This window comes from Syzygium oleosum, unplaced genomic scaffold (genome assembly GCF_021117445.2).
Source record: "Syzygium oleosum isolate NSW1041296 unplaced genomic scaffold, Sole_v2.1 Sole_v2.02, whole genome shotgun sequence".
Classification (NCBI taxonomy): domain Eukaryota; kingdom Viridiplantae; phylum Streptophyta; class Magnoliopsida; order Myrtales; family Myrtaceae; genus Syzygium; species Syzygium oleosum.
In genome coordinates this window covers 20,150,642-20,166,197 of record NW_026607486.1, presented here as the reverse complement: position 1 = coordinate 20,166,197, position 15,556 = coordinate 20,150,642, and the positions used below count along the sequence as shown (strand labels likewise).

At 40.9% G+C, this 15,556-nt stretch overlaps 3 protein-coding genes across 6 annotated transcripts; 2 read left to right on the top strand and 1 right to left on the bottom strand.

Annotated features, from left to right (window-relative positions):
• Nucleotides 1-1,671: 1,671 nt before the first annotated feature.
• Nucleotides 1,672-7,390, top strand: LOC115673027 (probable protein phosphatase 2C 38). The gene is made up of 5 exons (XM_030595046.2): nucleotides 1,672-2,134; nucleotides 2,540-3,031; nucleotides 3,747-4,114; nucleotides 6,491-6,727; nucleotides 6,933-7,390. The coding sequence occupies exons 2-5, from the start codon at nucleotides 2,707-2,709 to the stop codon at nucleotides 7,161-7,163; spliced, it is 1,161 nt and encodes a 386-aa protein (XP_030450906.1). The 5' UTR covers nucleotides 1,672-2,134; nucleotides 2,540-2,706; the 3' UTR covers nucleotides 7,164-7,390.
• An 847-nt stretch (nucleotides 7,391-8,237) lies between these two features.
• LOC115673240 (CDP-diacylglycerol--glycerol-3-phosphate 3-phosphatidyltransferase 2-like) lies at nucleotides 8,238-11,603 on the bottom strand. Of its 3 annotated transcripts, none has more exons than XR_004004804.2 (8): nucleotides 11,102-11,603; nucleotides 9,987-10,084; nucleotides 9,849-9,899; nucleotides 9,642-9,755; nucleotides 9,189-9,245; nucleotides 9,012-9,097; nucleotides 8,680-8,894; nucleotides 8,238-8,566 (listed from the first exon to the last, which is right to left on the bottom strand). XR_004004804.2 is itself a non-coding variant. In XM_030595352.2 (7 exons), the coding sequence occupies exons 1-7, from the start codon at nucleotides 11,601-11,603 to the stop codon at nucleotides 8,765-8,767; spliced, it is 1,038 nt and encodes a 345-aa protein (XP_030451212.1). In that variant the 3' UTR covers nucleotides 8,238-8,764. The 3 variants fall into 3 exon arrangements, 1 of the variants encoding a protein (XP_030451212.1); XR_008815835.1 differs by having other exon boundaries at nucleotides 8,693-8,894; XM_030595352.2 differs by having other exon boundaries at nucleotides 8,238-8,894.
• A 200-nt stretch (nucleotides 11,604-11,803) lies between these two features.
• Nucleotides 11,804-13,938, top strand: LOC115673242 (elongator complex protein 6). 2 transcript variants are annotated; one of them, XM_030595353.2, is made up of 5 exons: nucleotides 11,804-12,081; nucleotides 12,291-12,363; nucleotides 12,809-13,011; nucleotides 13,104-13,250; nucleotides 13,508-13,938. In XM_030595353.2, the coding sequence occupies exons 1-5, from the start codon at nucleotides 11,842-11,844 to the stop codon at nucleotides 13,628-13,630; spliced, it is 786 nt and encodes a 261-aa protein (XP_030451213.1). In that variant the 5' UTR covers nucleotides 11,804-11,841; the 3' UTR covers nucleotides 13,631-13,938. The 2 variants fall into 2 exon arrangements, with proteins under 2 accessions (XP_030451213.1, XP_056164439.1); XM_056308464.1 differs by having other exon boundaries at nucleotides 11,804-12,150.
• The last annotated feature ends 1,618 nt before the right edge of the window (nucleotides 13,939-15,556 follow it).

Here is a 15,556-nt window from a genome sequence, read left to right as displayed (position 1 = left end):
TAAACTTTTAAATTTTAGGCACCATTTGTGTAGTTGTCCCTTTTATTAAATATCCTAGAATGATTCATGCATAAAGAAAGTCCTATTGATTAGAGTTAATTAAGTCATTAATATTCCATTACGTCATTTAAGCCATTAACTTTTTGAAAAGTGTATTATTAATATTTTACATCGGTCGACGAAAGAATTTTGAAGCCGAAAAATTACAAGGTGGGTAAAAGAAAAAATCCCGTGGCATTTTCAGTCTAAGCACTTAATTTTTGGAATTTGGGTTTCGCGTTTTGCAAATAGGTTTAACTACTTACGGTACGAAATCGAAATTTTGGAGATGTAACACAACATTTAGGATTTTTCGAGTGTAGTGATCTCTTTAACGTTCGTAATCCATGAGGTTGATGTCATCTAAGAATGCGTATTGTCATGGTAAGAGAGGGAGCAAGAGAGAGGTTCGGTTTGTCTGTGCTTTCTCTTGGTAAGATAAAGAAAGCTTGACAGCATTCTTCTTGGAATTTACTCTTGCTGATAGATAAACCAGCACGATTCCACATATGTCATCTTCCAGTTAACCTTGTTTTTAAAACTTCTTGGAGAGCCAATCGTTTTGCACGTGGCGAGGATTTGTTTTGGTGAGTTTCACTTCTCATTGCATAGTTACTCCCTGCCTCTCTAGGATATATAACCCCAATCTTGTCTGAAGAGTGTTAGCTTCGAACGTAGCAAGAAGTGCCAGTGCCATCTCAATCCTCAAGACACACATTAGGTGCTTGCGGTTGGATGTACTTGAAATACTCCCTATTCTCAAACTGTACGAATATCATATGCAGCATATCAAGCATAACATCATAAGATAGCATCGCGTTCACTTTAGTCGACATATCTGGAAACCGCTCTAATCGCTCTCATCCAAGTGAATGTGAGATTTCTAGTTTCATTCAAGTTGTACGCGTTCGTAAATTAGGTCATGGGAAAGTCATTTCTTGCAAATCGGTTAGTTTCAATATCGATAAACAGAATATGTTAGAAAGTTATTAATTTGATAATGCACATACATGAATTATAGTGCAATTTGAACTAGAGGGCCTTCAATAAGGCATACATTCTTCAAGTGCACGACAAATGCGACGTTCCTGTATATCCAAGCCAATTATCAAATATTAAGCCCGATCAATTTGAAAAAAAAAAACATTGAAATTTGCAAGATTTTGATACGGGATGATCGATTCAAAGATGGCCGTGCCGTATTTTCTAGCAATGTAAAAATCCTCACCTAATAAGAGGACAAAATGTATCTGAAATGTCTACCGTTGCCCATGGTTCTTGATTCGAAAGTGCAAAGAAATCAATACGCGCTTACGTTCCCACGATCGCAGTGCCGTGAAAAATCAAAACTTTCGTTTTCTTCACTCGATAAAAATCGTGTTTTTAACGCACGATCCCTCGTTCGAATGACTCCAACCTTCGAGGGAATCGAAGAAAATATAAGAGAATCAAAAGGGGCAACGTCGACAGAAGTGAAAGAAGGGGAAAAGAGGGGAGAAAGAAAAAAGGAATCTTTTCAGTTCCGAGCCTCGTTTCCTGGCTCTTTCCGTCGCGGCCTACGGACGAGCAAATGTTGCCTAAAATGATGGTCTGTTGAAAGGTCAAAGGGGGAAGAAACCCCCCCCCTCCCCAAAATCACTGTATATAAATCGGGAGGAAGAACAGGGGGAAAGAGGAATGAGCGAAAAAGGCTGAGAAATTCTTCCCCATTGCCCACAGAGAAAGAGAAAGAAGAAGAAAAGCTCTCTCTCTGTGATGGACTAGAAACCCACCCGCCCCTCCATCCCTCCCTCCCTATCAAAGCTTTGTTGTATCAGCTCTGTCTTTGAAACCAACCTCGAAAAGGTAGAAAGGCACAAAAAAAAAAAAAAAAAAAAAGAAGACCCACGATTCGTTCTTGCCCCCCCCCCCATCTATTTGTCCCGGCGATCTGGCATTTCTTTCGATCGTTCCTGCCGAATATCACCGGTTCGTTGCATCCACCGATTGGAAATTCGGTTCCTTTCTTGTGACCCAAGATGGGTTATCGTCACCCAGGGCAGTGATTCGGAGTTTTGTTGGGTCTTGCGGGAAAAGTTTGGCGCATTGATCAAAGGTAGGTGTTGGGCGCTTGAGGGTTGCCTGAAACTTTTTGATCTTTACCGCGATCTGACCGATTCGTGCATTTCTCGAGTCTCTTCTAGAATTTGATGTTTCCTCCACATGGGTTGTATTTCAATGCATTGGCTGATGGATAGATGAAAATGCGAATCAGAGAATATGCAGTTTTGTAAATGTACTTTTCCCTCTGTTCTTATGGTATCCTTTTGTTTCCTGGATCTTGTTTCCTTGGTTTACCACGCCTCTTGCTTGATCCACCATATCGTTCTTGTTTCAATTTGCAATTTTCGCATAATCTCGTTTGTGCATTATCACGTGCTTTCATATCGATTATCTGGTTAACTTCATGCCATCGTTGCAGCTACCAAATGATGTTTCCCTTGTTCTTGACATTTTGCAGATTAATGGTGTCTGTGTTAAACAGTGCAAATCTGACTTCTGGGACTTGTGGCGTGGCTTTGAGAATAGCAACGAAACTAGAGCAGAACTTTGGCTTTGATATCATTTTTGATAAATACCTGAGGAATACATCGATTGCTGGATCATTTGGGTGATAACATGTAAGTTATGGTATCCGGATCATTGATGAGAATTGTATCTCCTTGTTGGAAACCTTCGGTCGAGGGTGACGACTCAGGAAAAAGTGGAGATGCGAGCGGTCGTGTCGATGGCCTGTTATGGTATAAAGATTCAGGACACCATGTAAATGGTGAATTTTCAATGGCGGTAATTCAAGCAAATACTCTACTAGAAGACCAGAGTCAAGTTGAATCAGGGCCGATGAGCTCCCTTGAATCTGGTCCTCAAGGAACATTTGTTGGAGTCTACGATGGCCATGGAGGCCCTGAAGCTTCCCAGTTTGTCAATGACCGGCTCTTCGACTATGTTAAAAGTACGTTTTCTTGCAGTTGCTGCATCTGGACTCTTACACATTAACAAAAAAATTTAGCCATCGCAATTATTTTCTCATGGAAAGGAAAAATGCTGGGCAGTATTTCAGTGTCATATCTTATCAGTCTAGCCAGTATACCTGTTAGGTTTTGGAATCATGACTGAAGTATAGGATAACTATGTAAATGGCTGTGAACCGTCATTTTGATGTTTGGGGCCATAATTTTACCTAAGCTTCACTTCTGTTTGATTGTAGTCACATTTTCAAGTATATCAAACCGAGAAGAGCTAAGTTAGATTTGAGTGAATTGAAGTGTAGCGTGAATTCGGAAGCAAACACTTTTTCCATTTCTGCCGTAATTTGTGTAGTATGTAACGCAAACTATGAGAAGATCTGTGAATTGTTGCTGGAAAACTAGAAACTGCAGATGGATTATAACCTTTGTGTTATCCTTCATTTGAACATGGAGATATGTGCAATTTTTTAGCTCGTTTGAGCTATTCAACAAATTTATGCAGCAAGTTTCAGTTAGATTGTCTAGGAAAGATGGGTGCATTCAGGAGTGATAGAGGGTTTCCAGGAATTGCAAACCAACTCATCCATGATAGCGAGCACGAAAGCTTCTTGCAATATTGTATCTGCCTGTTTTTTGTTTGTTCTGGAGGTGTACATATGTCACTGTTCTCCTCCTCAATTGACAGCTGTTTATTTGCAGAATACACGTCAGAGAACCAGGGAATGTCCGCTGATGTCATCAAGAAAGCTTTTTTAGCCACGGAGGAGGAATTTCTCTCAATAGTAAAGAAGCAATGGCTGATTAAGCCACAGATTGCTTCAGTCGGCTCATGTTGTTTGGTGGGCATCATTTGCTGTGGCCAGCTATACATTGCAAATGCTGGAGACTCGAGGGTTGTGTTAGGACGAATGGAAAAGACTGTCAAGGAGGTCAAAGCAATTCAGTTGTCAGCCGAGCATAACGCCAGTTTTGAATCTGTGAGAGAGGAATTGCGTCTACTGCATCCCGATGATCCACAGATTGTGGTTTTGAAGCACAAGGTTTGGCGTGTGAAGGGTGTGATTCAGGTAATCTTTTACCGAACAGAACATCTTATTGCATGAACTGTTTTTTTCGTTTTTATCTTTTGTAAACTTAGTTTACGATAAATGCAACTTTACATTCATTGTGCTCGCATTGTTGGAATGCAACAGTTTTGACTTTTCCATGTCAGATAAATGGTTCCCTCCTTTTGGAAGTTTCTAAGTTACCATACTGTTTGTATTCCTGGTTTTTAACATTTTCCATCTTCTTCTTGAGTTTCTTCAAAATTAGTAATTGTGCTCACTGATGGTGTATTTGAAGTTTTTGAACTCGAGTCCCTTCTCTAGAGTGAGAAAAGTAGCCTCTTTCTTTTCATTATATCTGTTCTTGCAACATTTTGCTGGCTATAATTTGAATGTCAGCTACCATTCAATTTAGGGGGACTCTCACAGACAAATTTTGTTGGCCCCCCTTTTGAACTCATGCAGCATAGGCAAATAATTCTGTCAATTTGGGGAATGCTTTCCATTGTCATTTATGATATGCAGCAATGCAATACTTAAAAGCATGTTATCTAGAAAATTTGTTTGTCATTTTTCAAATTGCTCTTCCTTTTTTCTCCTTCCGTTCCTCTATAAGGAATTAAGGATTTTTTATGTGGTTCTCTCTTGGTGGTTTCTCCTCTTAATTAGTAGGTCCTAATTGTAACTCTGAATGGTGGGTACTTCTGGAGCTGGGTTTTAGATCCCAGACAGAGGTTACTTTAACACAGATTTTAAAATGCATCTAAGGCTGTTGGCCAAAAAGACGATAAATAAATACACCCGAACTAGTTTTTATGTTAGTTTTTTTAATATGCTCCAAAATTGTCTGACTTGAAGTTCGGTTGATTTATCCAATTGAAAATTTCCATTAGCACAGTGTCTCCACCATTAGTGCTTGTCGTCTGATGATGGTTACATGTTTCTGGCTAACTATCATACTCCAAAACCAAAAAAATGATCCGGCTGGAAAATTACTTCTCAATTTTACCAACCGATCCGAAAGGTAAAAAATTACAGTTATCTCACTCTAGCTGATTACTTTTTTGTCTAACAAGCCGACAGTCTGGTATCTAAAAGCCTTACTCTACTTCATGAATTAAGGGCAACTGAAAAAGGATTTGTTGATTTAGTGTGCTTAGGGCACTTTCTTCAGTAATCAAATAAAGAAATCTCAATTTTCGAGACACTTGCTTATTGTGATTTACGTGGCCAGTAATTTGAAAAGGAGAATGTTAAAGAGTGCCCCTTGGGCACTTGTTAAGCCTTAACTAAACATGCTTTGAAAATTTGGGATTTACTTTTTGAAGTAAGTGACTTTATTGAAATGTGTAATTCTTTCATTTTCAAAATGTCTTGCAAAGCGTGTTTCCATTTTTACTTAACTTAATTAGTGCCCCAGGCCAACAAGACCCGTATGAAAGAATCTCGACCTTTCAGTCAAGTATGCTTAACTGGTGATCTACTTTTTGTGGCCAAAGTAGACTTAATTGTTGAATTAAGGACACTTGTTAACTTTGTGCATATAAAAAGAATGTGGGAAGCTGCTGGAACTACGCAGCTGAAGTTTGTTTACCTCAGTTTAGGTTTTGACTTGACTGAAAGGTTATGTTTTCTATTGATGATAACTTTTATTTTATTGATGAAATAATTTCAAAAGATTTGCACCTTCTTGGCCAACAATTTATACACGGCAGGCAGGCAGGCTACTTAATTGATCAAACAATGTGTTTGAAAACCAAAGAGCTGCCTTATAAAACTGCCTTATGAGGGGAGGTCCATGCGGCATATACAAGTTGCTTTGTCACTACTTACTGTTTCGAATATGGCTTCGACAGACAGATATTCATAAAGTTTTAGAGCATTATTTCCTGGGTCATTCTTAGCTTGGTATAAATGCAATGCCATAATCTCCACATCCTGCAGTTGTCATTTTAATTCTAGGACTTTTTCATGCCGACATGTTGACATTTCCGTACTTGTTTGGAGTTGTAGAAAGCCATAGAATCTTGATAAAGCTACATATGGTTCCTCGTGGATTGTTCTTCCAGCTTAAGTGAGATTTTATCAAGTACGAAGTTCACCTGTCTGTCTCTAGACATAGATAAGAGAGTTAGTAGTGTTGGTGGCATGTGTCCTGTGGTGTTATTCCCGCAAGCTTTCATAAGATGAGTAGAATTCATGACCTGAAGCTTCTTCAGAAAATATCGAAAAGAAAGTATGACCTTATTTTCTTCGCAGACAGCTAGTATGATTTTGCATTTGATGTTTTACTTAATCATGGTGATGGTAGATTAATCAGCAAAGTTCCTATAAAATACCAGTCTGTGAATGGTGAGTGATGTTTTTGCTTAATGGAAAAAAAATTCTGTATTGCAGGTTTCAAGATCCATTGGTGATGCTTATTTGAAGAAGGCGGAGTTCAATAAGGAACCTCTGTTGGCAAAATTTAGGCTGCCGGACACGTTTCACCGACCAATCCTCAAAGCCGAGCCTTCTATAATAGTTCAACAGATTTACCCTGAAGATCAGTTTCTCATATTTGCATCAGATGGCTTATGGGAGCATCTTAGCAATCAGGAGGCGGTTGACATTGTCCACAACTGTCCACGAAATGTAAGATATTTACCACATTTCTTGAATTTCGTTATTTGTGAGTGAGAAAATTTTTCTAAATTTGCTTGAGGTGATTCCTCTGCAATGATCAAGAGTCGGACATTGGTGGATTTGCTTCCTATCGTCTTTGGTGGGAGTTGGTTTTTTTGTTTCTATCTTATGCTGTTCTCTTGAGATCCCCATCTGAGTTTCCATGTCTGTGCAGGGTGTTGCGAGGAAGCTTGTCAAAACAGCGCTCCGCGAAGCGGCAAAGAAGAGGGAGATGCGGTACTCCGACTTGAAGAAGATAGATCGTGGGGTGAGGAGACATTTTCATGACGATATCACCGTCGTAGTTTTGTTTCTGGATTCGCATCTGATCCGTCGCAGCTCCTGGCGGGGGCCTCTGCTCTCAGTCCGAGCAGGCGGCAGTCCCTCTGCAAATGTGAAGACCTAGTCAAAGAGATCGCAGAATCCATCAAATTAAGAATCGCATTTTCCTTTTTTGTATGAGAAAGATTTCTATAGTTTTGAAGTCCGAAATGGATGTTGTGATGTTGTATAGGCACTTCTTGATCTTCCTCGCACGATGCTATAAGCGAGCTCTTTGTATTTGGACAGGACATTGCATCAGTGAAGTTTTTTACACACAAAACAAAAGTATATCCACTCATTAGGCAGTAAGTGTTTTTAGCCAAGCAAATCTCTGAAGGTTCCACCCGATCCTCCTATTAACGCTTCACTGCTTTAATTCGATGAGTATTTCTTGAACCCGGATCGCATGAGCCTGAGCTCATCCGACAGTGGTTACACGCATCAGGAGTATTTCACTCTCCCGATAAGCAGAGCATCAACTGCTGCAAGGTCAGTGGCATCAACACTGCTACCACTCAGCAGCACTAGCCCACTGCTAGGTCAGCATAATAGATGCCGCTGCCGATGAGTTAAACTGGTTCTACTGTCTTATCTCGATTGGAAGAGACCTGTTTTTTTGTTTTTTTTGGTGTCATGACTTTCATCTTCTTTTTTCCCACTCACCTCTCTCCCTCGTCGCGACTTCTATCAACCACGGGTTAACGAATGACACCACTCTCTCTCTCTCTCTCTCTCTCTCTCTCTCTCTCTCTCTCTCTCTCTCTCTCTAATTAAGCCACAGCCATCCCTGCCCCTCCGGGACTACCACCCCCATCAAAGCCCGGCCGTCAAGCAACCACCCCATCTCCACGACTCTCTCTCTCTCTCTCTCTCTCTCTCTCTCTCTCTCTCTCTCTCTCTCTCTCTCTCTCTCTCTCTCTCTCTCTCTCTCTCTCTCTCTCTCGTGTTCAGCAATTACCGCAGATTAGTGGTGGAGTGAGTGAGAGAATTAGGGAGACTGAGGCAAGAGAGATAGTGATGGTGGTGGTGTTGGCAGCGAAAGGCTGGCGTGGCATTGTCGAGAAGGTGGCAGCGAAGACCAGCCTCACCCTTCTGTAAATATGTCCAAACTGCAATTGGCCAAAAAACTTCTGATGCAGACTGCAAAGTGGACATGTATATAACTCAGTCAGGCCAAACCTGAATAAGATCAGTAATGTTCGCAAAGTTGACATACTCCCCGAGGGCTACAAAATTCAAAGAAACAACTTATTCAGCACTTTCTGAAGTCAAGAATGTGAATCCAACATCAATATCTGTTACAGAGTTTCCAGGATTTGTGACAAGAGAATCCCAATGGAGAACCCCGTTACCCTATATGCATATCCCTATGAGAGGTCTTCTGAAAGATAAAGATACTGAATTGTCGACCCTTTACACATTCCTTGATAGGCAGAGTTTCCAGGATTTGTATGAGGATGCTGTGAACTCTATAAAACGTTGAATCTACAAGAGGGGAAAAAAACCCGATAATATCTATTACTGACCTTTGCAAAGATTCCAAAGAAAGAAATCAGTATATTAGTGTACTAAGGAATAGTGTTATCAGTCAAGTTTACCTCCATTCAAAACCTTATCTGAGGAGCACAGTGCAGGGACCAAACAAGTAAAAGGCAAGGTTGGCCAAAAAATGCGATCTGAAGGCTAAGAGTGCTGTTTAAGTAACACTTTCCATATCTTCTTCATATACACTATCAAAGACCATAATGCTAGCCCTGCTGAGGTATAGAGCAACACAACTCCAGAAGCCACTAAAGATTCAGCTCCTCTAAGACTGTGGAAACATAGTTAGCAAACGAGGATTATATTTCAAATATTCAATGATCAACCTCAACGCTAAAAGTATGCATCACAGAAAAGAACAAAAAGAAGCTAGAAGCTAGAAGCTGACCTGCTGTCTCGAGTAGCCAGTAAAATGGTAAGTGCTGTCATCTGAGTAGCAGTTTTCCACTTCCCCAATTTATTTACAGCAACAGCCTGAGATATATTTGTCATTCTTATGGCACAATTTTATAACAGCTTTGATTCTTCATAGCAATTTTACTACAGGAGTATACGTAGAATTTACCTCTAAAAGCTTGCTATCTTGAGAAACAGCCCATTCTCTCACTGCAGACATAGTTATCTGAAAACATGTACAAATATTTGTTCAAATAATTTACCAGGGTATCCAAATCAAACAAGATCAACATAAAAAGAACTGGAATAAAGCAAAGAGAGATCATTTTGCATCCAGAGCAACAATTTGCAATCATAATTAATAACCCTTCAAGACCTCTACATATTAAATGAACATGCTGATATTTGCACTATCGAAAGCTATTAACAATTTCAAAAATTCACATATCAGTACATGCATAATAGGCTGTGTGGATTAGTCTGATTGGAGCGAAAAAAAAAGGGGATCGAACTGTTAATTAGACATACTAATGTATATATATATTGTCACCAAACAGATCATTCAGAGTTAGGTCATGATCGAAGTACGAATAGATTTTAGATACAGAGTCTGTGAACTCACCTCTCTACCTATGATAGCAATAGCAGGTGCAGTGATTAGCCACGGCACCTGCCCAAACATAGAAATTTCCAAAGGTCTGCTACACAACAGGACCAATATGGCTGCGACCATAAGCTGCAATCAGTGAGCATGAATATTAATGAACTCTTGCATGTTGACCAGACAATAAGCATCTCAATTGTTTAAAACTCAATCATACAACCATACCTTATCCGCAACAGGGTCTAGAAAAGCACCAAATGCAGAGCCCGAACCCATCTGAAACAAAGGTGAAAAAAAATAAAAGTTACATATAGTGTCATGTAAAGAATTGTTACAATTTCATAATCCCAGATAAAATTATACCTTACGAGCAAGGTATCCATCGAGCCAATCCGTAATTGCTGCTGCGATGAAAATGCCTGTTGTAGCCGTAGTACCCCACTGTGTATCCAAATAAAAGGCTACAGATAAAAAGCGAGGTTAGAATTCCTAGTTACTACAACTCTTTCAATTTACTAAACAACAAATACTTAAATGAACGATACTGCATAGGGAATGCATGCTAGGAAGATTAGAATTCTGCCGCGGCTAGCACAAATGTCAAGCAGCAAAAGGAATACCCTTTTAACACATAGCTCACAAGGCCGTACAGTGCAGAAACTGGCTAATCACACTCAAAGATTACAAGGGGTAATGAGCAACCAAGCTATATTTTTCTAAGACAAGAAGCAAATCCACGCCAAACATCAGCACATGAAATGCATAGGCATGAAATATCTACTCAATTTTTTTCTTCCCCCGCTCTGTTCCTTTCTCTCTCAAACAAAAAGTCGGGCCAAAGCCACTTCTAAGCTTAATGTTCCAGTTGGATCATGGCTTTTAGCACAAAGATGAGGCATCAAACACAAAGACAATTAACCCTGCATTTGTTAACACATCATGCATACGCGCTTCGATTGTAGGATATCCAAGAAGCAAGTCTCGCCAGTTCTGCAGAAAACCAATCAATTTATCCTTGCACAAGAACCAATGGCCCTCTAGAAACAAAATTTATTATTGTTCTCATAAAGATAGAAGAATTTCTCGTGTCATCCCTGTGAACTAATCGCTTTGCCTCTGACAACCTCAAATCTTGCAGCAGCCACCGTTGGCAGCGGCAGTTGAAAGCCCGATAGAAAAATTAACATCCAAGCAGTAGCACTACTTCATGATAAAGAGCCCGAAAACTTCCAATGTAAATTCTATTCCACGAGGAGAGCAAACAATAGAACGAACCGGGTTCATATGGCTGAAACCAACATAAAACGGGACAAAAAAATTGAAATTGTTTGAAATGATGACACAGAACCATTCGAAAGACTTTTCCTCTCCACATAAAAGCACCGAGCATATCACCATTCGACAAGGACGACGAGGAAAACGAAGAAGATGGAAAGAACAAAACCAGAATTCACTTTTCAAGTGAAAATGAAACTTACTACTAACTAGAAGGGGCACGGCGGCGACACGACCAAGCGTTAATATCGTCGGCAACGTCAACAGCTGATCAGTCTTTTCTTCCTGATTCTGCACCGACGGCGGTGGCGGTCGTTGATTCCCGCTTTCCAATTGCGAACTGCTCTTTCCGCCATCATCACGCAGCAAGCCCTCATTTTTGCCACCCTCGATGCCGGATGAGCTAGAACTCGAGTCGCACTTACAACCCCTGCTCGCGCGCCTGACGAAGTACGATCCGGCGCCACTCGAGGTCCTTCCACGAAGAATTCCATAGCGGCCGTCCAACGGCGCCGCAACCCACGCGCGCGACAATGCCGCCGCCGGCGATCTCCGCGCGCTCGAGCTAGCTCTCGCGAGGAGCCACAGATTGGTCCGGGGGGACGGGATCGCGGCGGTGGTCGCGCTGCTCGCGAGGAACCGGATCAATTTGTGCGGGTGGGAGCCGCGGAGCGAGGCCGAGAATTTCAGGTTGACGCTCGGCATGGCGGTTTGCGGCGGCGGCGAGCGCGACGGCGGAGGGGAACCGATCTTTAAGCTCGAAAGCCTTCTCCTTTGCCTTCTTAAGGCTTAACCGCCACGTGTTACGAACTCGTTTTTCTTTTTCCTTTTATCTTTCCCGGGAAAATGGTAATGTAATTTTTCTCGGTCTTCTTCTTCCACAGTGAGCACTCGCTCGAAACCCTAGAGAGAGAGAGAGAGAGAGAGAGAGACAGAGAGGGAGATGGACAACCTGCTCGACCGAGCGCTGGGGCTGGAGGAGGGACGCGGCGACCGGTGGCCTCTCCTCGGGAAGCTGGTCCTCGTCGAGGACTGCGTGGAGACGGGCGGAGCGTTCGTCGTCCACCACATCATCAAGCGCTTCCTCCTCTCGCCTCAGCCCCCTGCCCTTTCCAACAACGCCCTCATCTTGGTCGCCTTCTCTCAGCCTCTCTCCCACTACGATCGCGTCCTCCGGAAACTGGTGATCTCTCTGCTCTCTGCCTCTCTCTCGCTCGCTACTGGCAATGGGTCGGTGCTGGTGATAGCCTCGGTGCGGAAAGTCGTGGCCTTTGCATGCTTCGGAATGATTTTGTTTGTTCTTTGATGAGCTGCTGGCATTGGACTATGAATGTTTCAGCCACCACTTTCATGATCACCGCAAGTATAATCTTCTTCTTCTCTGGGTGACAGGGCTGCAATTTAGTTGCCCAAAGGGATAACAACAGATTTTTGTTCTTCGACATGCTCAATCTCCGCTTCCCAGGTGAGGGATTCAGGTAAAACATTGGCTCCATAGTGAAATGTTGTTGACCTTGCAAATGTTCAGTCGAGTTCAGTGTGATTGATCATCTCTGAATCAGAGTTTCATGTGTTGGCTTGAAATCTCTAAGGCAGGCGTAATGGTTTTTAGTCCCCAAGTTCAGGGTTCCACTAGTGGCAAGAGCCTTCTAATTTTGATTTAGTCTGATCGTTTACGGACATTAGCCGAGAGACGGACTTCAACTGAAAGACGGAATGGACTTTGTCCTTACGATGAAATTCCGCTCTGACAAATGTGGTCTTGATTTGTTCCGAGAAATTATGTTGAACGTATTAATTTTTTCTTTCGGGGTGTATGAGTGTGTATGCATACCATGGATGCTTTTCCCTGTATATCTGTTTGGTGGCACATAATTTTGACATATGCAATATTTCTTTTACTTTGGTAGACAAAGATGATGCGAAAACTGGAAGCAGCATTCTTGTTTCGCTGTTTGAGAAGATATACAACGCTGTCCGTGCCTTATCTGCGGAGAAGAACTGCATTACCATTGTGATAGATGATATTGCCCTTATGGAGGTGGTGGCTAATGGTTCTTCAGATAGCGTCTTGGACTTCCTGCACTACTGCCGCACTTTAACGTCAGAATTTGTAAGACACTGTGCTGCTATTACAATGCATTTTCTCCTTGCACAATACTTGTACTCCTTGTGTAATTATTTGCTCTTTCATTTATGTCTCAGGATTGTTCAGTAGTTGCTCTCAATCATGGGGATATCTACTCAAGCATGGAAAAGCCTATGCTAATGTTGAATCTGGAGTACCTATCTAATATTTTGGTGAGAGCAGAACCTTTGGCCACAGGTTCAGCAGTTGATGTGCACGGACAGGTATTTCTATGCTGGAGCAAACCTGCGATGCTCTATCTAAATGAAGTTCTGCTAGTTGCTGAAAATATTACCTGCTTGTTGAATCGTTTTGCTTCCTTGTGATGATAGTGAAGTGAAGTAATGAATTAAATCAGTTCAAAGAATAAAAAGACGATCTTGATGGATTTCTGGGCCTTTTTTTGTATCATAATGTGTATGTATGACAAATCACGAGCCTTCATGTGATTTTGTCATGACTTTTCATGATTCATTTGCAGTTGATGGTTTTCAATAAGGGTGAGCGTGACAGGCAGGGGACTCCGGGCAGCAAGATACATAACTTCCATTTCAGGGTCAGGGAAAATAGCGTGGACTTTTTCTATCCCGGAGGCCGTGGCTGATGAGAGCTGTAGCTGTTGGATAAGGGAAACATATATCATCTTTCACATGTGCAACAAAGGGGTCAACTGGCAATTCTTGTTACCTATCTGACGCACAAAAGCTGTTATTTACAAGGATGCAAAAATTGTTATGGGAAAGTCATGATAACAACAATTAGATAGATCTATAGGCTGACTTGATGGAAAGGTCTTCTTTTGCATATGTTCTAGTCAGACTCGTCACGGAATCTGATCGCTTTTGAGAATATCTTTGTTGATGGACCATTCTAAATTGATCAAGGAACTATGATCCCCAGTTTGCATCTGCATGACGTTGTGTTCTTGTTGCTTTTCCCCGTGAGAATGGGAGTGCCAAGTAATAATGCAGGCTGAGATGGCTCTCGTGCATCGTATTCTTCGACGGTTCCACAAGGTTTATTTGTTCTTGTAATCTGTTCTTGCTGCACACTGTTTATTTGTTTTGAAGTTCCGCCCATCAATGAAAGTAGTCGACTTCTGGCAGATTGGCCTTTTATGTGGTCCGTCATCTGTTCTGTGCATTAATTTGCTCTCTATGACAGCTTCTGGGATGGTCATTGCACTTATTTGATTGGTGACCATTTTAGTTCAAATCGATTTGAATCCCCCTTTCATTTCATTCGGCTACTTGACTTCCCATGCTTTAATGATGGGTCTCGTGATCAAAAGGCTGGTGGAGTGATCTGGGAATTTTAAGAAGTATGTGTCATTCCCAGAGATTCAAGTTTGCGCAATTCTTTCATGAGTATGCCTGTACGAAGATATTCTAAGACATGCAAATAAGGTTTTACTAATAGTTCATGATATGGGGCGAAAGAATTGCGGAAGTCCTTTGGCGGTGTTTATTTCTAGTTATGATAGGATTTTATAGGATGGCATCCAGAGATTTTGTCGAATTCTGTTATCGTTTGGTGAATCACAGTTATAAAATTGGTTATTTTCATATCTGATCATGTTCACTTTTTTGGTAGGAATTGCGTATCGGTGTAAAGGAACCCAAAAATGCACAAAGGGAGATGGTAAGAGTATCTTGTGATTCATTGCTAAAAAAAATCACAAATGCACGAATTAAGGTAACCTCCAACGGTCAATCCATGATTATTGTACTATCAAAATCATAAACAACAAAGGACCTCATTACAGCATTTCAGAGGCTCAACTATGACAAGAACTCGACAATACAAATTAACAAACGAATGCCTAATCTAGTATAAGAGAGAAAATATGATCATTCACCTTCGCGATTTCAAAAAGTAATAGTGCTTCGACTTTCTCACCACTTTCGTGAAGCTTCAACGTAAATTAGAAAACTACGGAGAAGGAGGAGTTTTGACTCTCTTGCTGCTTTCGTGAATCTTCGACGTGAACCAAGTTCCAACAAGCTGCATAGTAGGAGCTTCCACTTTCTCGCCATTTTCATGAAGTTTCAGCATGAACCAAAAAGTTAGGGAGGAGACATGATATTTTCACAAATTTGTTCATTTGAAATGTAGGTTGTTCTGCTTCATTTTTTAACTAATTTTTTTTGTTATTTCCCCCTTTTTTGTTATTTTTTATTCGCTTCCATCATTCCTCAATAAAGATTTTATTATATGAAATAATATACTAATCTAATATACCTAAAATATTTAGTGAACGTAAAAACTAAATATATAACATACATTATAGAATAGAAAGAAATTCAAATATATTAATAAAAATAGGAGTAAATAAATACGAAAATTGTTGTTAATTTTGTTTTATTTGTTTATTTTTATATTAAAAATTATCATTGCAATTTTCCTAACTTCTGTTATGTAAGAAAAATAGCTTTTATAACATGAACATAAGAAATCCTATTCACATTTGTCCCGACATACATAAGAGGAACCGAACATAGGATAACTAGTGGCTGTGAATGCACCGCGC

Bases quoted from the DNA above. Each gene is read 5' to 3' on its own strand.
- LOC115673242 (XM_056308464.1), top strand. From the start codon at position 11,842: ATGGACAACCTGCTCGACCGAGCGCTGGGGCTGGAGGAGGGACGCGGC. The intron at 12,151-12,290 runs GTGCGGAAAGTC...TCTGGGTGACAG, and splicing joins CGGTGCTGGTGATAGCCTCG to GGCTGCAATTTAGTTGCCCA. The intron at 13,251-13,507 runs GTATTTCTATGC...ATTCATTTGCAG, and splicing joins CAGTTGATGTGCACGGACAG to TTGATGGTTTTCAATAAGGG.
- LOC115673027 (XM_030595046.2), top strand. From the start codon at position 2,707: ATGGTATCCGGATCATTGATGAGAATTGTATCTCCTTGTTGGAAACCT. The intron at 3,032-3,746 runs GTACGTTTTCTT...GTTTATTTGCAG, and splicing joins GCTCTTCGACTATGTTAAAA to AATACACGTCAGAGAACCAG. The intron at 4,115-6,490 runs GTAATCTTTTAC...TCTGTATTGCAG, and splicing joins GTGTGAAGGGTGTGATTCAG to GTTTCAAGATCCATTGGTGA.
- LOC115673240 (XM_030595352.2), bottom strand. From the start codon at position 11,603: ATGCCGAGCGTCAACCTGAAATTCTCGGCCTCGCTCCGCGGCTCCCAC. The intron at 9,900-9,986 runs GTATAATTTTAT...CCTTTGTTTCAG, and splicing joins ATGGATACCTTGCTCGTAAG to ATGGGTTCGGGCTCTGCATT. The intron at 9,098-9,188 runs GTAAATTCTACG...AATATATCTCAG, and splicing joins AAGATAGCAAGCTTTTAGAG to GCTGTTGCTGTAAATAAATT.